The sequence below is a fragment of the Pholcus phalangioides genome, unplaced genomic scaffold (genome assembly GCF_987345545.1).
Source record: "Pholcus phalangioides strain wild (caught in Gottingen) unplaced genomic scaffold, Ppha-v1.0 ptg000015l_1, whole genome shotgun sequence".
Taxonomy (NCBI): domain Eukaryota; kingdom Metazoa; phylum Arthropoda; class Arachnida; order Araneae; family Pholcidae; genus Pholcus; species Pholcus phalangioides.
Genome location: NW_028301608.1, coordinates 91,035,230 through 91,053,494, shown reverse-complemented (window position 1 = coordinate 91,053,494; position 18,265 = coordinate 91,035,230). Strand labels below are relative to the sequence as shown.

General features: G+C 33.6%; 1 protein-coding gene across 6 annotated transcripts in view; it reads right to left on the bottom strand.

Moving 5' to 3' along the window:
• The window catches only part of LOC149077031 (protein tweety-like), a 35,725-nt gene extending 17,640 nt beyond the window's left edge, over window positions 1–18,085 (bottom strand). The window contains exons 1-8 of one of the 6 annotated variants that reach the window (XM_089244765.1): window positions 17,608–18,085; window positions 10,054–10,211; window positions 6,691–6,851; window positions 5,125–5,236; window positions 2,791–3,032; window positions 2,374–2,469; window positions 2,014–2,086; window positions 1,583–1,652 (exon numbers count right to left, since the gene is read on the bottom strand). In XM_089244765.1, the coding sequence (XP_089100891.1) occupies window positions 1,583–1,652; window positions 2,014–2,086; window positions 2,374–2,469; window positions 2,791–3,032; window positions 5,125–5,236; window positions 6,691–6,851; window positions 10,054–10,191 (892 nt within the window). In that variant the 5' untranslated portion in view covers window positions 10,192–10,211; window positions 17,608–18,085. The remainder of the gene's footprint in view (window positions 1–1,582; window positions 1,653–2,013; window positions 2,087–2,373; window positions 2,470–2,790; window positions 3,033–5,124; window positions 5,237–6,690; window positions 6,852–10,053; window positions 10,212–17,607) is intronic. The other 5 variants (XM_089244767.1, XM_089244770.1, XM_089244768.1 and 2 more) reach the window with 5 other exon arrangements.
• Window positions 18,086–18,265: the final 180 nt, after the last annotated feature.

Sequence of the window (18,265 nt, the reverse complement as noted above, 5' to 3'; positions counted from 1 at the left end):
TATAAACATGATTCTGGAACAAATCATCTTTGTTAGTCGAAGTATCACTGTACATGTTTCAATACATGAAATTATTTTTTAATTGATTACTATGTATAATAAATTATTTGACATATGCTAATACATATTAAACTGTACACAAATATTTAGTGTTTCTCAACTAAGCTGATGGCAGCAAATTAAAATATAATCATAAAGATTCAGTGTAAAATTGCTAAGAGAGATCTTCATTAACTAATTTAGTCGAATTTTCTAAAGATATAGCTCAAACTATAGATAATAAGCAGCAAATTGATGTTGTTTATACTGATTTCTCAAAGGCTTTCGATTCAATCAATCATATTATTCTCCAGAAGGTCAGGGGTTGGGGCTTTTCTGGACATCTGCTCAAGTGGATGGAGTCGTACTTTACTGGGAGATCTCAGAGAGTAATTTTTAATGGTTGTAAATCCTCTTTTTATGCATGTTATTCTGGTGTTCCCCAGAGGTCGATTTTGGGTCCCTTACTTTTTATTTTATTTATAAATGATTTACCTGATTGTATTGATACCAAATGCTTAATGTTTGCTGATGATGTAAAAATTTTTCATGTTGTTAATAATGCTGATGACGCTGCTAAATTACAAGAATCTATTAACAAACTGAATTTATGGTGTGTAAATAATAAGTTGTATTTAAACATTGATAAGTGTAAATGTATTACCTATAGTAGGAGGCATTCCCCACTTTTATATGATTACAGTATTGATGGTCAACTACTTCTAAGGGTTGATTGTGTGAAGGATTTAGGTGTAATATTTCACAGTTCTTTTCCATTTAACCAACATATTAATTATATTGTGTCCAAAGCATCCAGAAGTCTTGGTTTTATAATTCGTAATAGTAAGCTTTTTCACAATGTTGAAACTATTTTGTTACTTTTCAATTCCGACGTTTGATCTGTTTTGGAATACTGTAGCATAATTTGGAATTCACATTGCTTATTTAATATAGTTAAAATTGAACATGTTCAAAACAGGTTTTTACGAAATGTATATTTTAAGAAACATCTGTCATATAATCATTACTTACCAAATGAAATACTTCACTCATCTTTCAATTATGATTCCCTTGAAACTCATTGTCTCAGGGCCCTTACTAGGTTTTTTGTAAAAATTCTTCACTTTGATATTGATGCACCCGATATTCTAAATCTTATTACTTTTTACAGCCCACGAATCAATCTTAGATGCCATAATCTTTTTTATGTTCCTCCATATCGTTCTGATGTTTTGAAAAATTCCCCACTATACAGATTTCTGAGATGCAGTAATACTGATGATGTATATTTTTAAACTTTTAATTTTGTATATACATATGTTTTTATCTTTATCTTGTATTCATTTATGCAAACTGTAAATGGATTTTGCCTGTAGTTTGTATTTTAAAATAATTAAATAAAATGACCACAAAATGCAGAAAAAAAATAGTGATCTTTCGTAGGGGCAAGGGAACAAAGAATAAATGGGAGACATATAAGTGTATAGAAACATACAACTGAGAGATCACTGTATTATTAATCAGTCTAGAAAACAGAACTTACTGGACTCTATAACACCATCAGCTTGTTGATAGAGGAATGGTTCCGGATCTAAACAGAAATCAGATCCAGCCTATAAAATAATTCATAAAATGAAAAAAAAAGGAAAAAACCAATGTTTTTTAAAACAAGAGACTTCAAAAGGACTTCTAGCTAAAATTGGTTTCTATGATAATTCTGAAAATTTTCATTTAAAAGGGGAAGAGCAACATTTCACATGCTCTTGGCACAATACAGCACAAAATGTGTAACACAAAACCTCAATATAGAACTAATGAAGTGAAAGAATAAAATATTATTCGCACCACAGTTTGTTCCCACTATAAATTTTTTACATATATAACACCCATACATATGGACAAGCATAATACAAATGAGGAAAGAAATAGATGAATCAGCAAAAATGAATTGAAATATGAGTAAACTGAGCTTACCACACATATACCAACATACAATGAAACAAGGACCCAACATACAACCACAGACAGCAAGCCGAAAACAGAGAATCTATAATTTGAGAATAAATTAACTGTACCTTTCAATACTGTATGTTACTCATTATTCAATCAAAAGTACAGTAAGAAAATTAAAGAGAGAAATACAGTAAGAAAATTAAAGAGAGAAATACAGTAAGAAAATTAAAGAGAGAAATACAGTAAGAAAATTAGAACTGAAAGTGCATGAATTAGAAGTTAATAACCTACATCATTAAAATTTACAGCATTCTGTTATTCTCTATGAAGAGAAAAAACAAAATTTGAACTCATTACAATATTTAAAAAAATTAAACTTACAAGATGAGCAAACATCTGGAATGTTTGATAACACCCCAAATCAAGGTGAAGCACAGAACAATGAGGAGGCATAATACTCCAATTGTCACTGGCCATCTAAAATTTTATAAAAGTGAAAGTATAGTCAAAAATAATAGTATGCAATGCAAATATGAACTTAAAATGGCATATAAAAAAATTTAGCGTGTTCAGCTCAACGGCACTGTTACTATACTTTACTACCATATTGCTAATTTACTGCTTGGAAATTTTTTCAATAAAATTTTTTAACGAATCTGAATATTTTTAACAAGATTAAAATTTTGTTATAATACTTAATCATATCATGCTTATCGCATATGAGAGACTAAGTAATTAACTTAAGCAGATGCAAAGTTTCCCCCCTCGTTGAAATAACCATCAGTAAAAGTCAAATACCTGATAATTTCTACTTGATCAATTGTATCCGGAATCATTTGGAGGTTAATGGAATTGGCTTTGTTATTGATATCATGAACTTTATCTATCCCTATAGACACATTTGTTTTCATGAACATAACTCGATTCAGGAGAAGGTCACGGAGGGTAATATTGAGCATTTCATCATTCTGAAATGCATCAGTGAGTTTCTCCAAGTCTTGATCAACATCATCGCTAAGAAGAAGTTCAATCCTCACAGCCTGTGAAAGAAATTATGAGAAATACTTATTTCTTACTTATTAAAAAAAGAATTTATTCCCATGCACTTTTTACATAATTTTTAAACCAAAAAATGTAATCATTGTTTATTGCAGTATGAAACTTGTTTGAGCATTTTTATTTAACATCTTAAATATTTCAAAAAATATATATTTGAAACATTTTTACAAATATGTTAATTCATATTTTTCCAGTTTAGCTAACATGGTGGGAAAAACCTCTAAATTCATAGTTACTATAATCTAAAGCAGCAGTTCCCGAAGCAGACAATATTGATAATTGGTTGCGGGTCACAATCAAGTAAAATTTATCATTTTTCGATTTGTTATAAATGTTTATATAGCAACTACTGTGTTTAAATAAACAGTGCCTACGTAAATAATGATTTAGACAGTTTATACAAAATTAAAGTTTTGAGGTCATGGGCCAGGGGTTGACTATGTATGTGGGTGCCAAAAAAAGGTGCGAGAAACACAAAAACACGAAAATGCAGCTGACAATAAAATTGCTCAGAGTATTAGTGCTTGTCCAAAATGAAGATGAGCAACCAAAATAGATAAAGGATGTTGTGAACATCAAGCATAAATATTAAGTGCTGAAACCGCCAAAATGCCCCGCTGGATTTGCCTATCTCTCAACACGGTTAAACCTATATTAATTTTTTTCACCATGAATCTTTAACAAACTTCATTGCAGACTATATTTCATTTATTAGCAGGTAACAAGGTGTCAATAAGAATTTTTTTTTTCATTTTTTGTCCAATATTGTAAGAATGACCCATGTATTATTTCAAATAATAGTATAGTTCAAATAATAATATTATTTCCCAAAACAGTTAAAATTCCCTTGACAACTTGAAAAAAAAAGAAATTGTTGAGCTATAATATCAATAGAAAGAAAAATGTTTATTGATCACTTTTGTGGAACCACAGTCATTGAGGGCTAAAATGCTTATAATTTAATTCAATCTAACATGAAGATGAGTAATAAGCAAATATTAAAATATAATGATAATATTTGCATACTGCTAGGTTTACATGATTCATTTATTAAGTTGTATTTGTCTATTAACTATCAGTAGAAGATATAGTACTGATAACATATCATAAAGGCTAATCACTGTCCTAAGTCCAGCAGTTACACAAAACAAGGTCCAGATTGATAAACTAAAATGAAGTTGTTTGAACAAACTGAAAACAAGTTTGTAATAAAGCTATTCCAGCAATCCCTTTGATGGCCTTCACACGAAGGAGTCATAGTTCATGATAGTGTCATTACTCAGCAAAGGAGAAAGCGTTTGCATTGATCAAACCATTGATAAGTAACCAGTTCTAATTCACATTACTTTCATACACACACAACTATATTAAAATCGCAAACCCAACCATAAAGATAAATTATTTGGGAAAAAACACTTTGAATTCACTTTTAGCAATTTATACCATATTTAGAAATGCTTCAAAGTGAAAAAAAAACAAGACATTTTTCTTAACAATTCAACACTAATATATAATAAATATACTTAGCATATTGCATTCCACCCAATTATATATCTAGCTGGTACACTGGGCTGAAACTGGGGAGGGCAAAATGAGCCAACTGCCCCAGGGGAAAAATTTTTAAGGATAGAAAATGAAAAAGTGATTTATATTTCAAAACATTCTGTATCATAGACAAGGGCAGACCTAGGCAAATTAAGAGAGAGACACCTCTCTCAAATCGCTAAATGCTGGTACTCAATTCTGGGTTCTGCCTATCTTGCCCTACCAGTTGCCACTAGCAGGAATTGCAGCATACAGTTTACTATATTTTTCCTGTATATCCTCACAAGGAGGTCAGGATGCTTCCTAGGGAGATCATACTCATTGTTAAAAACTTTATGATAGCATCACAGAGTTTTACAATAGAGAGGACGTTAAAACAAACTTTGCCCCTCTTGTCAAAAATTTTAGTTATGGCTCCGGGTACACATTTTTATCTCGGAAGAGTTTAAAAAAATTCAAATCACATAAATATAACATTCACCTAGAGAATCTGGCAATACTCATAACAATACAAATGAGCATACATACTTGAGTTTTCACTGAGCTAATAACTTCTGTTATATTCCTGGAAGCAGATGAAACTTGATTGATTCCATTGTGAGCAGTATCATTACCATATAATCCAACAGCAAGTGCTCCGCTAGACAAAGTTGGGAAATGAAAAATTATAAACAGAAAAGGAGGAATTTTCCAACATGACAATTATGAATAAAACAGAGCTCGCCAAATTATAGTTGCCAGGTCACCATTGAAACTGAAAAATTGATATAGGAACCTAAAATTTTCTATGTGCAACAACTAAATTGTAGTGAGGATTAAACAAAATTTTCAAAACTCATGTTAGCATGTCTACTAGCATAGAGAGATGTTCCAGGTCTTGGAAATTTGGGGTGGGGAATTATTATTTTGGACCCAGACATGCCAACATTGGCTTAAAGCTCATCAGTAATGATGAATGTTCAGCTTTGAGATGGGATGGGGGGTTACAATAAAAACCACTCAAAAATTTAATTTTCCTTTAATTTTAATTTGAAGTTCATTAAATACAGCATCTCAGTGGCACTGGAACCTAGAGGGCTCAGGCCACAAGAACCCTCCCCCACCTCCTGAAGCAACGTTCCTAGATTGCAGAGTCCCTTGATAATTCATAAATATTCAATGCGATCCCAACCTTCCTTCCCCCTTGTGGGCCGTATATACAGACATCTAGCAACCCTAGACTTCTCATTTTCCCCATATACAGGCTTTTGCAACACCTATGGCAAAACATTATTTCAGACACAAGTTCAGCAAATTCAACCATGCACATGAAGCCAGGTCTGGACCCGCCACGCTGAACCATTCAAAAACCTGATTTTATCCCATGGTGAGGGGGCTATTTTGGTGGAAAACTGTTTTTTTGTGCATTTGGGCATCAAGAAGAGCCAACACCTACAGCAGAAAGCTTCAGCGTGAAGCTCATGACAAGTCGTCCATTTCACCTATAGTCATTGTATATACTGCAAAAAGGTAAAGATTTCACAAACATCTGCCTGCTATATCCAATGGCTACAGGTAAAACAGACGACTTCAGTGATGTCAAACCTTCACGCAGAGGCTTTCTGTTATGTGGTGTTGATAGAGCTGCAGTTTAGATGCTGCTTTACACACGGATTGCCTTCCACACACAGACAAAACAGATAGGCTCCAAATTTGTTTTCTCTTGAACTCTCGCACATGCTATACAAATTCCTCGTACAATTTTATAAAAATAAGTAAGACACTCAAAGACCCAATTTTTTTAAACCAATTTCCATAGTATTGAGACTGTTTCCCATAGCTCTCTGGTTCATTGAGGCCGTCCGTAGCAGTTGGCAACTCTGTAGACCATTTCTCTTAGGGGGAAAAATCTGCTATGTGTTGCTATTAAATTAGGCAGGCAACTAATTATCTTTTTTTCTGTTGTTGTCAAGCCCTGATAAAACAAATATAATAGACTAATAACAGAGAGAAACTGAAGTAGCATTTTTCAAATAAAAAGTAATCATATATTAATTCACAGAATGAATGCATCTTTTTTTCAGCCAAAAAAGAAGTAAAGAATTTTGAAATTACCAGCATAAAATGGCAAACAGGGCCAAGATCCACTTCAATGGCGTAATTTTCCTTTTCCGCTTGAAACTCGAATCACAGCATCGACAAAGGAAAAATATAAGGAATGCTAAGAGTGTGAGAATGAGCCAGAAACCTGGAATAGCTATAATAATTCCTAATGCCTGTGTGGAATACACACAAAAATCTTATAAATGAGGTTTGAAAATCAATTTTAAATAAACATATGTTGCATTCACTTTATATACAGTCTGCAGATTTCGTATTTTTCTCCTTTTCGGGAAAACACTGTTCCTAAGATTCTTCTGGGATCAGAACAAAACATTGCTAACAAAACATAAACTATATATTTTAAGAAATATAAATTGTACATGTTAACGATGGCTCTTCAGGTCTTTCTAGTGTTTCTGGAATTTTTACTGATCAACATTTCAACATATCATTCAGCAGCTTAATCAGGATATGATGCAAGCATTTAAAGCTCACTACACACGTTCCTACACAATGTATGATCGTACAACCAATCAAAAATAATAAAGATCTGAAGTTATAAATGAATTACACTGTCACTAATGTTATTAGCATCACTTCCATAGCTGTGGGAGCAGAGTTATCTGGAAAAAACCATTTGGAAGAGTAATTTCACTACTTTGCAAAATTCTAAGGGGTACTTTTGTAAAAAGATGGGTGTTTTCTTTCTAAGATAAAAATAGAAATAACTATTGAAAAAGAATTACCTAAAATATGAAAGAATATTTTTACTGCTTAACAAAATTTAGAGTCAAATTGAATTTCGATGCATGAATCAGACAACTAGACTAGTGTTAGCAACCACTGTGTTCTAAAGATGGGAACAGTCAATTCATGTTACAAAAAATCATAAACTACAATGTCTGAAAAAATGTCTGTTTAAATTTCAAAAAAATTGTGTGCACATTGGATCCCCTGACAATTGACCAAAGAACACAAAAAGATTTGAATGGGCCTGTCCTTGCAACATCTTTTTCAGTAAGCAGGTGAAGACATCCTTAACAGGATAATCACCGGTGATGAAACACGGGTTCTTCACTATCAACCTGAATCAAAACATTCTTCAATATAATGGAAGCATAATTCTTAACCTACGACCAAATAATTCAAGATTGCACCCTCCTGGTAAGGTTATGGTGCTTTGGAATTTCAAAAGGGGTGCTACTGGCCTATTTCCAAAATTGAGGTAAACCTGTGAATGCTCAATCATACTGTGATGTTCCATTGAAGCTTCAGATTGCAATTCGAAGAAAGCATCTAGGCCTATTGACCAAAGGAGGAATAATGCTTCATCATGATAATGTGATCCCTCATACAGCTCACCTAACACAGAAGACAAAGCAAAAATTTGGTAGGCAACTTCTTCAAAATTCACAGTTTTCAGCCCCGACTTAGGCCTAAGCGATTTTCACCTATTTGGTACACTAAAAACCATCTTGGAGACAAACACTTCGCAGATGAAGAGGCTCAAGATGAAGTCCTAACGTGACTGAAACAGCAACCCCAAAGAATTTTTTGCAGTTGATATTGGGCACTAATAAAATGACAGGGTAAGAACATAAATATTGGTAGAGATTATGTTGAAATAAAGTCCCCCAAGAACTTGAAAAAAATGCACGATATCCGATATTTGTTATAACCAATAAATGCTCAAGATTAATGAGATGAATCCACAGACTAGAGGTGGTTTAACATTCATCATTATTGTAGGTGCTCTTGGACAGACTACTACTACTACTGAACCACTTATGCACCTCGTTCATATTCCTCTGCGGAACTTCTAACAAATTGGTGCATGGTGGAATGTGTGTGTGTATGTTTAGCAAACTTGACGTGAAGTTTGCTTCTGTATAATGCTCATTGTGCATAGTGCTTCCATCCGCCAACAATTTTTCTAACTATGAGTGAAGTGTAATGATTGAATCATTGTATTGGTGCAGGCCTGTTGCCTAATTGTTGTTGTCTCAGACAGACTTAAAATTAAACTACAATTAAAATGAAAATTATTCACATAGGTTTGAATAAAATATTAGACTTGTATGCAATAAGCCAATGTATGCATCTCAGCTCCTAGTAGCGTTCTCAACCTTTGTTAGAAGTGAGCTAAACATATTGACCCAAAGCAAATGTTTTGTGTTGTTCTGCAACGAGCACTAAGCTGACTAGAAATGTTCGGGGGTAAATTTCCCACAATGGTGTTTTCCGCACAGAGAAATACATTTCCTGAAATCCTTCCAGAGATTGTTCTGCAGCAACACTGATTGTTCTTGGCGTATGTCACAGTTTTTGCATATTCTGCTTTGGGGCATACTGATATGTGCTTGTTCAGTGCTTTTGGACTGGTAATTCATTAGATTATTCTGGGAAGCTGCTGGAAAATGATGACTGATGTAAGGAAGCTATGGGTGGCCTAAATTTGAAGCATTGAAATTGGTTGAAAATCAGTGAAATTTGTTCATTGAAACTGTTACAGACATTGATGGTCCTGGGGTTCACAAAGTCTGAGGGACACTGACATAAATTAAACTAGTTATGCTGATCCTTCTTTATTCGAGCAGTTCTGGGAATGAGCAAATTCAACTCACTCTATAGCTAAATGGTGCTCACAGAACACACCCTTACTATATCTCGGAATAATACAGTAGTACTTCACACTCGGAATTTTTTCATTTTATAAAAATTCTATGAAAAACATTCTTGCCAAAAACTTTGCAATATCCAATAATTTTAAAAATGACAATTCATTATAAGTGATATTTTTATCATTATTCTGGTATTGCAGGTTCACTAGTACATAAAAGAATTTATTATAATCAATACGTCATAGTATCAGATTTTGTTATAAGCTGGCTCGACTGTACAAAATCAGCATTGCACACTGAAGTAAAATAATAGCATTAATAAAGCATGGGCGGATCATAGATAAGTGAACATTTTTTCTATTTTTTGCAAAAAAATATTTCCTGAAACAGTATATTTCCCTCCAAGCCCTTACATAACCATCATCATGCCCCCAGACTTTCAAGTCTACCTCTGCCTAAGCTCAACTGAACCCTTACTGTCTATCCACAATGCCCTCAAGACTCTCTGAAAATGCATATCTTTCACTTTTGAACCCATTATAACAATTACTTTTAAGTTATCTCAAAATGCAAATCTTACGTTCAGAATGTCCTTATAATATATCCTATTCATATAAAAATATAAAAATAATTGATAAGTATTTTCTTTTAAATTTACAATTGCTACAATCACCCATGACAAGCTATATTTGATCAAATAATGTTCTTGTTATACATAAGGAAAAAAATATCAAGATGATTAATGCAAACATACCTCTAAATATGGGCTGTTACTCAAGTCAAAGGTAGCATTCACCCTGTGAAATGTGATGTTAACATGAGGAAATGCATGAAACCATTCAGCAATATGCGAAATGTGATATGTTTCATGTATTATATCTGGATGCGCCATTATGATTTATTTCGATCTTTCTGAAAAGAAAAAAATAACCAATTGGAACAGGAATTTTTGTTATTTTCTAGAAAGCACAGATTTTAATTTTCAAACTAATCCATAAAATTTACATTGCCAACACCCAAGTATTTTGCTTTTAATTATATGAACATAAATTTTTGACCAAGAATTAATGAAAATTTTGAAACAGAATTACACTTTATACAGAAAAAAAAAAAAAAACAGGGCACTGATCTATTATAGGGATGCCTGCCCATTAGTTATGAAAGAACCAATCAAGCCTCATGTGTCACTGTTTGACAATTAAAAATGTTAACTTCTTAAATCACAGTGCAAATAGGAACGCCATGTTTTCAAAAATGCTCTACATCAGGGGTGGCCAACAGCTGACCTGCGAGGTGATTTTAAGCAGTCTGTGACAAGGTAAAATTACTGTGTATTAAATCGACTTTATAACCACTATTTAAACCATCGTTTTCCACAGCAGACCTGATTAACAAACTAATTAAATTCATTATTTTTAGTGATGATAGTAATTAGCTATGTTCTCATCACACTGCTTTTTCCTACAGTCCCATTGCTCTTAAAAGTTTATTATATATAGACATAATTATACACCATATTTCTTACCGCCACCTCGTTGGGCAGCTTACCTTTTTACAGCCTCTGCACATGTAGCTGAATTCATATTTGGTGTTCTGCTCCCAGTGACACCTCACAATTACAAACGACTAGGCTACACAGACCCCTAATAATTAAAATAGCAAAAATGTTTCATATGGGATGGTCGGGTTCATATTGCATGGTTCATACTCCTTGAAAGTAAAAAAATTTAAGGACTATTCAAGTACTTTTCCAGGTAAAATTTTAAAATTCAAGGACATTCATATCGCAGTTGATAAAAAAATGAAAACAGTGATTTTTTACAAAAATTAAATTGGATTTTTTAATTTATATTTAACATTTATTCATTTTTAATTTTGAAACGCCAATTATTTAAAGCTATATAATTTTTTAAAACAATTATAATTCTCATTTCAACTTGTAGACAATGTCAAGTTTTAAAGGTCTTGCTTTTGAAAAAAGCCACTGTAGTTCAGTATGCTTAAAGCAGAAATCATTTTATGCTTGAAACAGTATTGAACTTTGCCTTCGATGAAAAATATGAGAAATATATAATAGAAAATTATTTTCACTTCGTCATGTGTTTCAGTTCAGAGACATGTATTATTCCTTAAAAGCACATGTTTACCACAAGCTTAGTTTTTGATCAGGGTTGCAAAACATGTAAAAATGTCTTTTTTCTGACAGTAAGTAACCAGAACGAAGGTTTGATTGAAAGTTAAAGGGGAAAAAGTTATAAAAAAAATATATCCAAATTTTTCTGTTGCAATATCAAGCTGAAGTAATGTTTCATCTAAAGACTTTACTTTGACAGTGCATCTTGTGCTCTAGCAAAACAGAGACAAATTAAAAAATGTGATTGATGAAAAAAATGTTCAGAGTATCTGTGTGTGTCAAAGTTGAAAATGACCTACCTGCATAGATGGACCCACATGTTGTGATTGTCAAGCATTAATATCAAGTTAAGTGCTGAAATAGACAAAATGCCTCGTCGGATTTGCCTCTTAACATGGTTAAACCTAAATTAATTTTTTTTGACCATGAATTTTCAACAAACTTCACTGCTGACTATATTTCATTTGTTAGCAGGCAAATAAGTGTCCCTAAAAAATTTTTTGTAGATTTTTTTTAATAACTTTATTTTTGTTTTTGTCCTATTTTGTGAGAATGACCCATATGCTAATTGAATATTCAAATTTTTATGCAGCTGCACATGTCTAAATACAGACATTCCAGTAAGAGTTATAACACTATTTTGTGTTCAATCTTGATTATTCATTTCTAACACACACACATAAACACATTAATTTCACTATGAAAAATGCATAAACCTATATTAAATTTCCATTGTGAACAATTAAATCTCACTGATTCATCATGAACAAGTTCTCAATTTTATTCTTTTATATTGCACCTAATTGAGAGTAAGAAAAACATTCTTAATAGTATACACTGCAACAGGGAAATACTCTGACATACGTATCACTCATGTAACCTTCAAATGCTATTAAACAATGCTTGAAGCATTCATTAAGTAAAAACCTGTTTTATAGCACATCTCTCAACCCCCCCACACCCCTCCCGCTTCTTCGAGCCAATTCAAGGCAATCATGTCCAACTCAACTTTCTTAGACTATTTAATGTGAGAGAGAAAGAAAAACAAAATTAAATAAATTCTTTTTGAAATGGATGAACCAACAGTTGCTAAATGATATGTGTCAGCAGATTTTTATGATACTTTCAAACAACATCAACCAACCACGATTGCTTACATCAGATACAAGACTGGAAAAAAAAATCTGTATTTGGCACATGTGCCAAAAATTCTGTTTTCTTCCATTCCCTCAACCTGATTTGAACCAAGTTCGAGCAAAGAAAAAATAAACAAAGGAAAATATTTCGAGCCAAACAATAGAAGCCTCATTTTAGTTTTATTTCAGTTAACACAAAAACATTTACCCAATATCTTTTCCATAGAAAAAAATGAATGAAATATGAAAATCATTTGCTGATGACTAATCACTAGATGATCTAAAATTAAAAAATTATTCAACACTTGCCCAACTATTGGCTCTTGATTTAAAGCATTTCACTGTGATTGGAATTGTGATATTTTCAAAACAAGCATGACAGTGGAGTCTTGATAATCAGAGGTGAACGGGACGGAGACCACCTTGGATTACTGAAAACTCTGATTTGTAAAGTAATGGAATATGACTTTGTAGGGACGGAGGGACCCTACTCTTACCTATTTAGCCCTTAATTAAATGGCTTAATTTATTACACAACTGCCAAGACCCATACACTCTAGTTTAGGAGAGGCTGGCAGAGGCTCTAGGGGTCTGATAATTTTTTGCAATAAAAATTCACTGTTAAAACAAATTGATACTTCCCACATTTAATTACTTCTAGCATCCTTTAAAAAAATAGATGCAAAAAAATTGTATATTGTTATAACAACCTTGATCGTCCCGAAAGACGGGTGGTCATTGTATCGCTAAGAAAAATATAGTATAGTCATTAAAATGAAAACATCAAGGAATTTTCCTACAGGCCATAATGGAATGATCACTATAACGTGAGATCATTATAACAAGCATATATAGACTGTGTGTCTATTTATTTATTTCTAAATATATTTCCTACCAGATTACTTCATGATACAATAGTATAAAGTTGATTGTTGTAATGATTTCAAGTGCCAGTTATATACAAGTATAATACATTGAGTCGAATGTTATATTTAATAAAACAATTTTTTGCAATTTTCGTCCTGATTTTTACCAGTTTTCGCCAGCAAAACACCCAACCCAGGTCAGAACCGGTAATTAATGATGTTTTGTCGTTGTAACCAAGCTCAACAATATATACAATAGAACCTCAATCAACCGGGAAGCAGATTAACCGCACTACAAAAATATAAATTTCATGTTCAGCTCTTCCCCATCTGTTTTTTTTATATTTGTTATGTGAGATTTAGTAAAAGTTTGATTTTAAAAAAAAATTCCATTTTATAGAAATGGATTTCTTCATTCTTTTACAGAAATGCTCTCCCCCTCCGCTATTCTCCAGGGCTGGTTTTCTTACCAGGACATGGTAAAAAACTAGGTATTTATTGATAAATATCATGGTAAAAACCTTGTACATACAATTAGCCACTTAGTATTGATAATTCATATGCAGAGTAATGTATGACCAACTTCGTGGTCGGCTGAAGTTGGTTTTCTGTGGTTCCCAACTGCAAGGCGCAAATGCGAGCCGATCTCCCCGTTAAAAAGTCTCGCCACAGAGAGCAACAGTCCTACAACGATAAATCATTCAATCATAACACTTTACTCATAGTTAGAAAAACTAGTGGAAGATGGCAGCACTACACATAACAAGCATTACAGAGAAACAACAAAAACTTCACGTCAGGTTTCACTACACATACACACACATTCCCGCATGTACTGATTCGTTGGGGTGTTCCGCGGGGGGGGGGGTGTAGTAGTAGTAGGTAGGGCCTCCAAAAAATGGCTCGGGATCCATGATGTTTTCAAGTCAGCCACCTCGTTGGGCAATTTACCTGTTGTGGCGTTGTATTTGTATTAATAGTTATTTGTTAACTAATGATTAATAGTTGCTTGAATTAACAAAAAAATTCACATAAACCCAAGCCTTAATTAAAGAAGGAAGTTTAGAGCACGTGCCCAGAAAGTATGAGGTTGGTGGTTCCATTCCCCACAGAGGAATGTGAATTTTCTTTCCAGTTACCCTTTTTTTTTCTTTGCCTACTCTTTGTGTGTATAAATTCTAATATAACTTGCATTTCGCATAACTTAAACATACTACTGTGAAAAGCCTATATAATGATAATCAAAGGGACCAGAGAAACATATCGTTATAAGGGAGTTATTATAAATAGAGTACATTAACACTATGAATCAGGACCAGAGAGTAACATCGATATATTCAGGAGATCATTATGTAAGATTATTGTACAGCGAAACCGCGCTACAACGATACTCGATATAATGATAAATTTCTCTACAAAAATTTCTTCTCTGTCCACAGAGTATTGCTATATCAAGGTTTTTCACTGTATATTACTTTTAGTATAGAGATAGAGAGGCTATTGCTTACTATTTCTGTAATATAAAAACTATTATTTTTTTATTACTACAGATGTCACTTGATTTTTTTTTTACAAATCAATTTTAATTATGATAAATGATGTAATCAAGATTTTTGTTCTTTCCATACTTTTTATTACATATGTTTTTTTAATGATTATTTATCAGAGGCGTTATTTACGGAGGAAGAGGACCCTAAGCAGTCTGTATTGCAGTGCAGTGAATTTAAGTAATTTGTGATAAAAAACATCAAATTGAAACAAGAGAAAGGCGACAAAATTCTAATAGCCAGCAGGTGACTAAGTCATAAATCTGCCTCTGATATTTATAAGCAGATACTTTGACTAGAATGTATAGCGTATATCAGGGCCGTAACTAGGATTTTTACCGCTGGGGACAAACACAATTCAGCCACCTGAGGCATACATTATTTTGCCGCTCCAAACATATTTAAAATTTGATAGTTTTTAATGGTATTCTTTGTTCCCAAAAACTGTCTAAAACTGTCGCCCCCCCCCCCCTAAATTTTGCTGCCTGGGCAGTTGGCCCCGTCTAGTTACAGCCCTGGCGTATATACCAGGGTTTAAGCTGGATGAAACATTCCTTTCGCAAAAAAGTGAAAATGGGGGGAAAAGCTTTAGCAAAATGCTACATGCTAATGTAATGATTGATAGTTGGATGTCTACTCGTTTCGTACCTCCTGTACGCATTTTTGTGAAAGTGACTACTGCTTCCTTCACATTCTACATTTTGCAAAAAATACGACCGTAGAGTAAACCCTGGTACATACTTTTCTCTTTTAATCCATTAGCATACTATAACAATATGAAACTACCTTTATGGCAGGGCTTGAAAAATCAAAAAATATATAAATATATAAAAGCAATTTTTTTCTCAAGAGAAATGGTCCTAAATAGTGGTTTTTTTTTTACTTTTACAAAAAAAGTTGAAATGTGTTGCTTTTTTTTTTGGCAATTGAAAGAAAAGGCACAAGAATGGCGTGTCTTTGGTTGCGGTTACATGACCGCATGGCTCATCAGCTATTCCTTGCTTGTGTCATTCTCGTAGTACATTTTATAATGATGCAGAATGGCTGACAGGATAAATGTTTTTCGGCTGTCCATGATCACCTAGCCCGGATAATCAACATTCTACTGTATTTCTGCTATCAATAAAGCCCAATGTGTATCCTTCAAGAAGTGATTTTTCATTAGATTTTTTTTGCAAAGATAATATAAATATGTGCAGTAGATATTTGAAGATGTCCCTCTCCACTATTACTACAAAGGTTTTAAAATCTGGATGCATCATCCAATGCAAAGACAAATGCAGGAAAGAAAACTTGGAACAGCTATATCCGCAGTCGAGAATTTTTTGACTGAAAACATGTCAGATGGCAGAAGATACGTCACCCCCAAAGCAGAATGATTATCACTATTCAGCGACAAACCCTCAGCTGACTGGAAATGTTCTGCACTAAAAATCCCCATACATGTAATAGTGGTTTTTTTTTTTTTTTTTTGCACACTTAAAATTCTCCCAAATTGTTCTTCAATAGCACTAATTGTTCTGTGACGTACGTCGCAGATTTTGGCACATTCTGCTTTGGGGTACGTCACCACGGCTTAACTGACTCCAAAAAAAATTACCAGAATAGAAAACAATAGCAGAAACCAGCAAGCATAATAATATGACAGTATAAATACAAATAAGCTCTGGATTATGAATAATTCCCCGGTTAAAAGATACTCTCTGGGTTAAGCACTGTAAGATATAGATTAAAAATAAACCATTCTAGACTAAATAAGGCATCCAGAATAATGATAAAACAAATGAACAATAACATATCAAGATTAAAAATAAAACATTAGAATGAATACCATGTGCATGGCCCATTCAGTACACACGAGCTCAAAGGAAAAGGGATTCGTTGACTCCAGCCCGCTCACGCAGCAAATGAGAAGACGTGGGTTCAATTCCCCCACAAGGCCAGTTGAAAATTCAACTGGTGGTTTGACTGTGTTTTTTAATTACCCATGTTCACCTTTCCCACCATTAGCCCGAATAATTGAGTTCTACTGTATATAAAGAAAGGGACTTCCCTGATAAAACTCTCATGTTAAAAAGGATCTCAGTGAGCCAAAAAGGTTGAAAACCTTTTGGTTAATCTATACTAGTGTATAATCAATCCCGTTTTAACGAATACCGTAATAGCGAAACTCTTGTTTTAACGAACTTTACTAATACCCCCAGATAAGTTTTTACTAGAAACAATGAAAAAAAAAACCTAGAATTATTCTGAAATGAAATTTTGTTGCAATGAAGTGATCTCACAGTTCGTTATAACGGGATCCGACTGTAAATAATGTTAAATACAGGCTACTATACTATTAGAACTGCCTCTCGATATAACGATAATCCCTCGACAGTATCGTTATATCGAGGTAGCACTGTACACACAAAAAAAAAAAAATTCCTAACATGAAATTTTTTCCCCATTTCAATAATAAAAATGCGAAAAAAATTCATAAACAAAAACTAAAATCACTTCAATAAATACGAAATCAATCGCATCCCAAAGCGAAAAAACAATATATTCCATTTTCCGAGAATCACCCTCAAAGGGTGAGCGAGCGAGTTACCACGTAATAATAATAACCACGCACTTACTCACCCCCAAATGAAGTAAGTCTTTAAATAAATTGTCGTATCACCTCCGTTCACAAATACAGCATTCCAATAGTGTCCAAATAATGTCTAAAATGGTGATTTCTTTTCCCTTGTTATTATTGTTCCCTATACAAAGCAGGCGATTCTCCGCCAACCACAGAAGCAGATCATTCTTGGAAAGTGCACAAAATCAATAAATACTAGGAGGAGAACCGTTCACAGTTAAAAAAAAATAAAGGGACACCTTTTGTACATCTTTTTTTTTGCCCCCGTTATAGCGAATGTTGGTTTATTGGGACGGCGCGATGACATCGAGGAGGACCATTATTATTACGCCACTGGATGTTGCGAGAAGGATGTCATACATATTATGGTGGTTGGTGTTTTAAAAAAAATAAAATAAATAACGCGGATATCGGATCACGAGACGACGGACAGCGCTGTATTCCTCATCGCCGTTGCTTTCCCTGGCTGAAATAATGGAAGATGGAGGGGGGGAGGTGGTATGTAGGGGGGGGGGGTGGCTGAGGTTGGAACGGCGCACCAATCAGAACTTCCAATGCGTTAGCCCAATAATTATACAAGGCTTGTGGCAAACGAGTCTGTTTTCTGATCATTAGTCAAAATACGATAAGTCGGTTGGCCATACTTTACCTATTTGA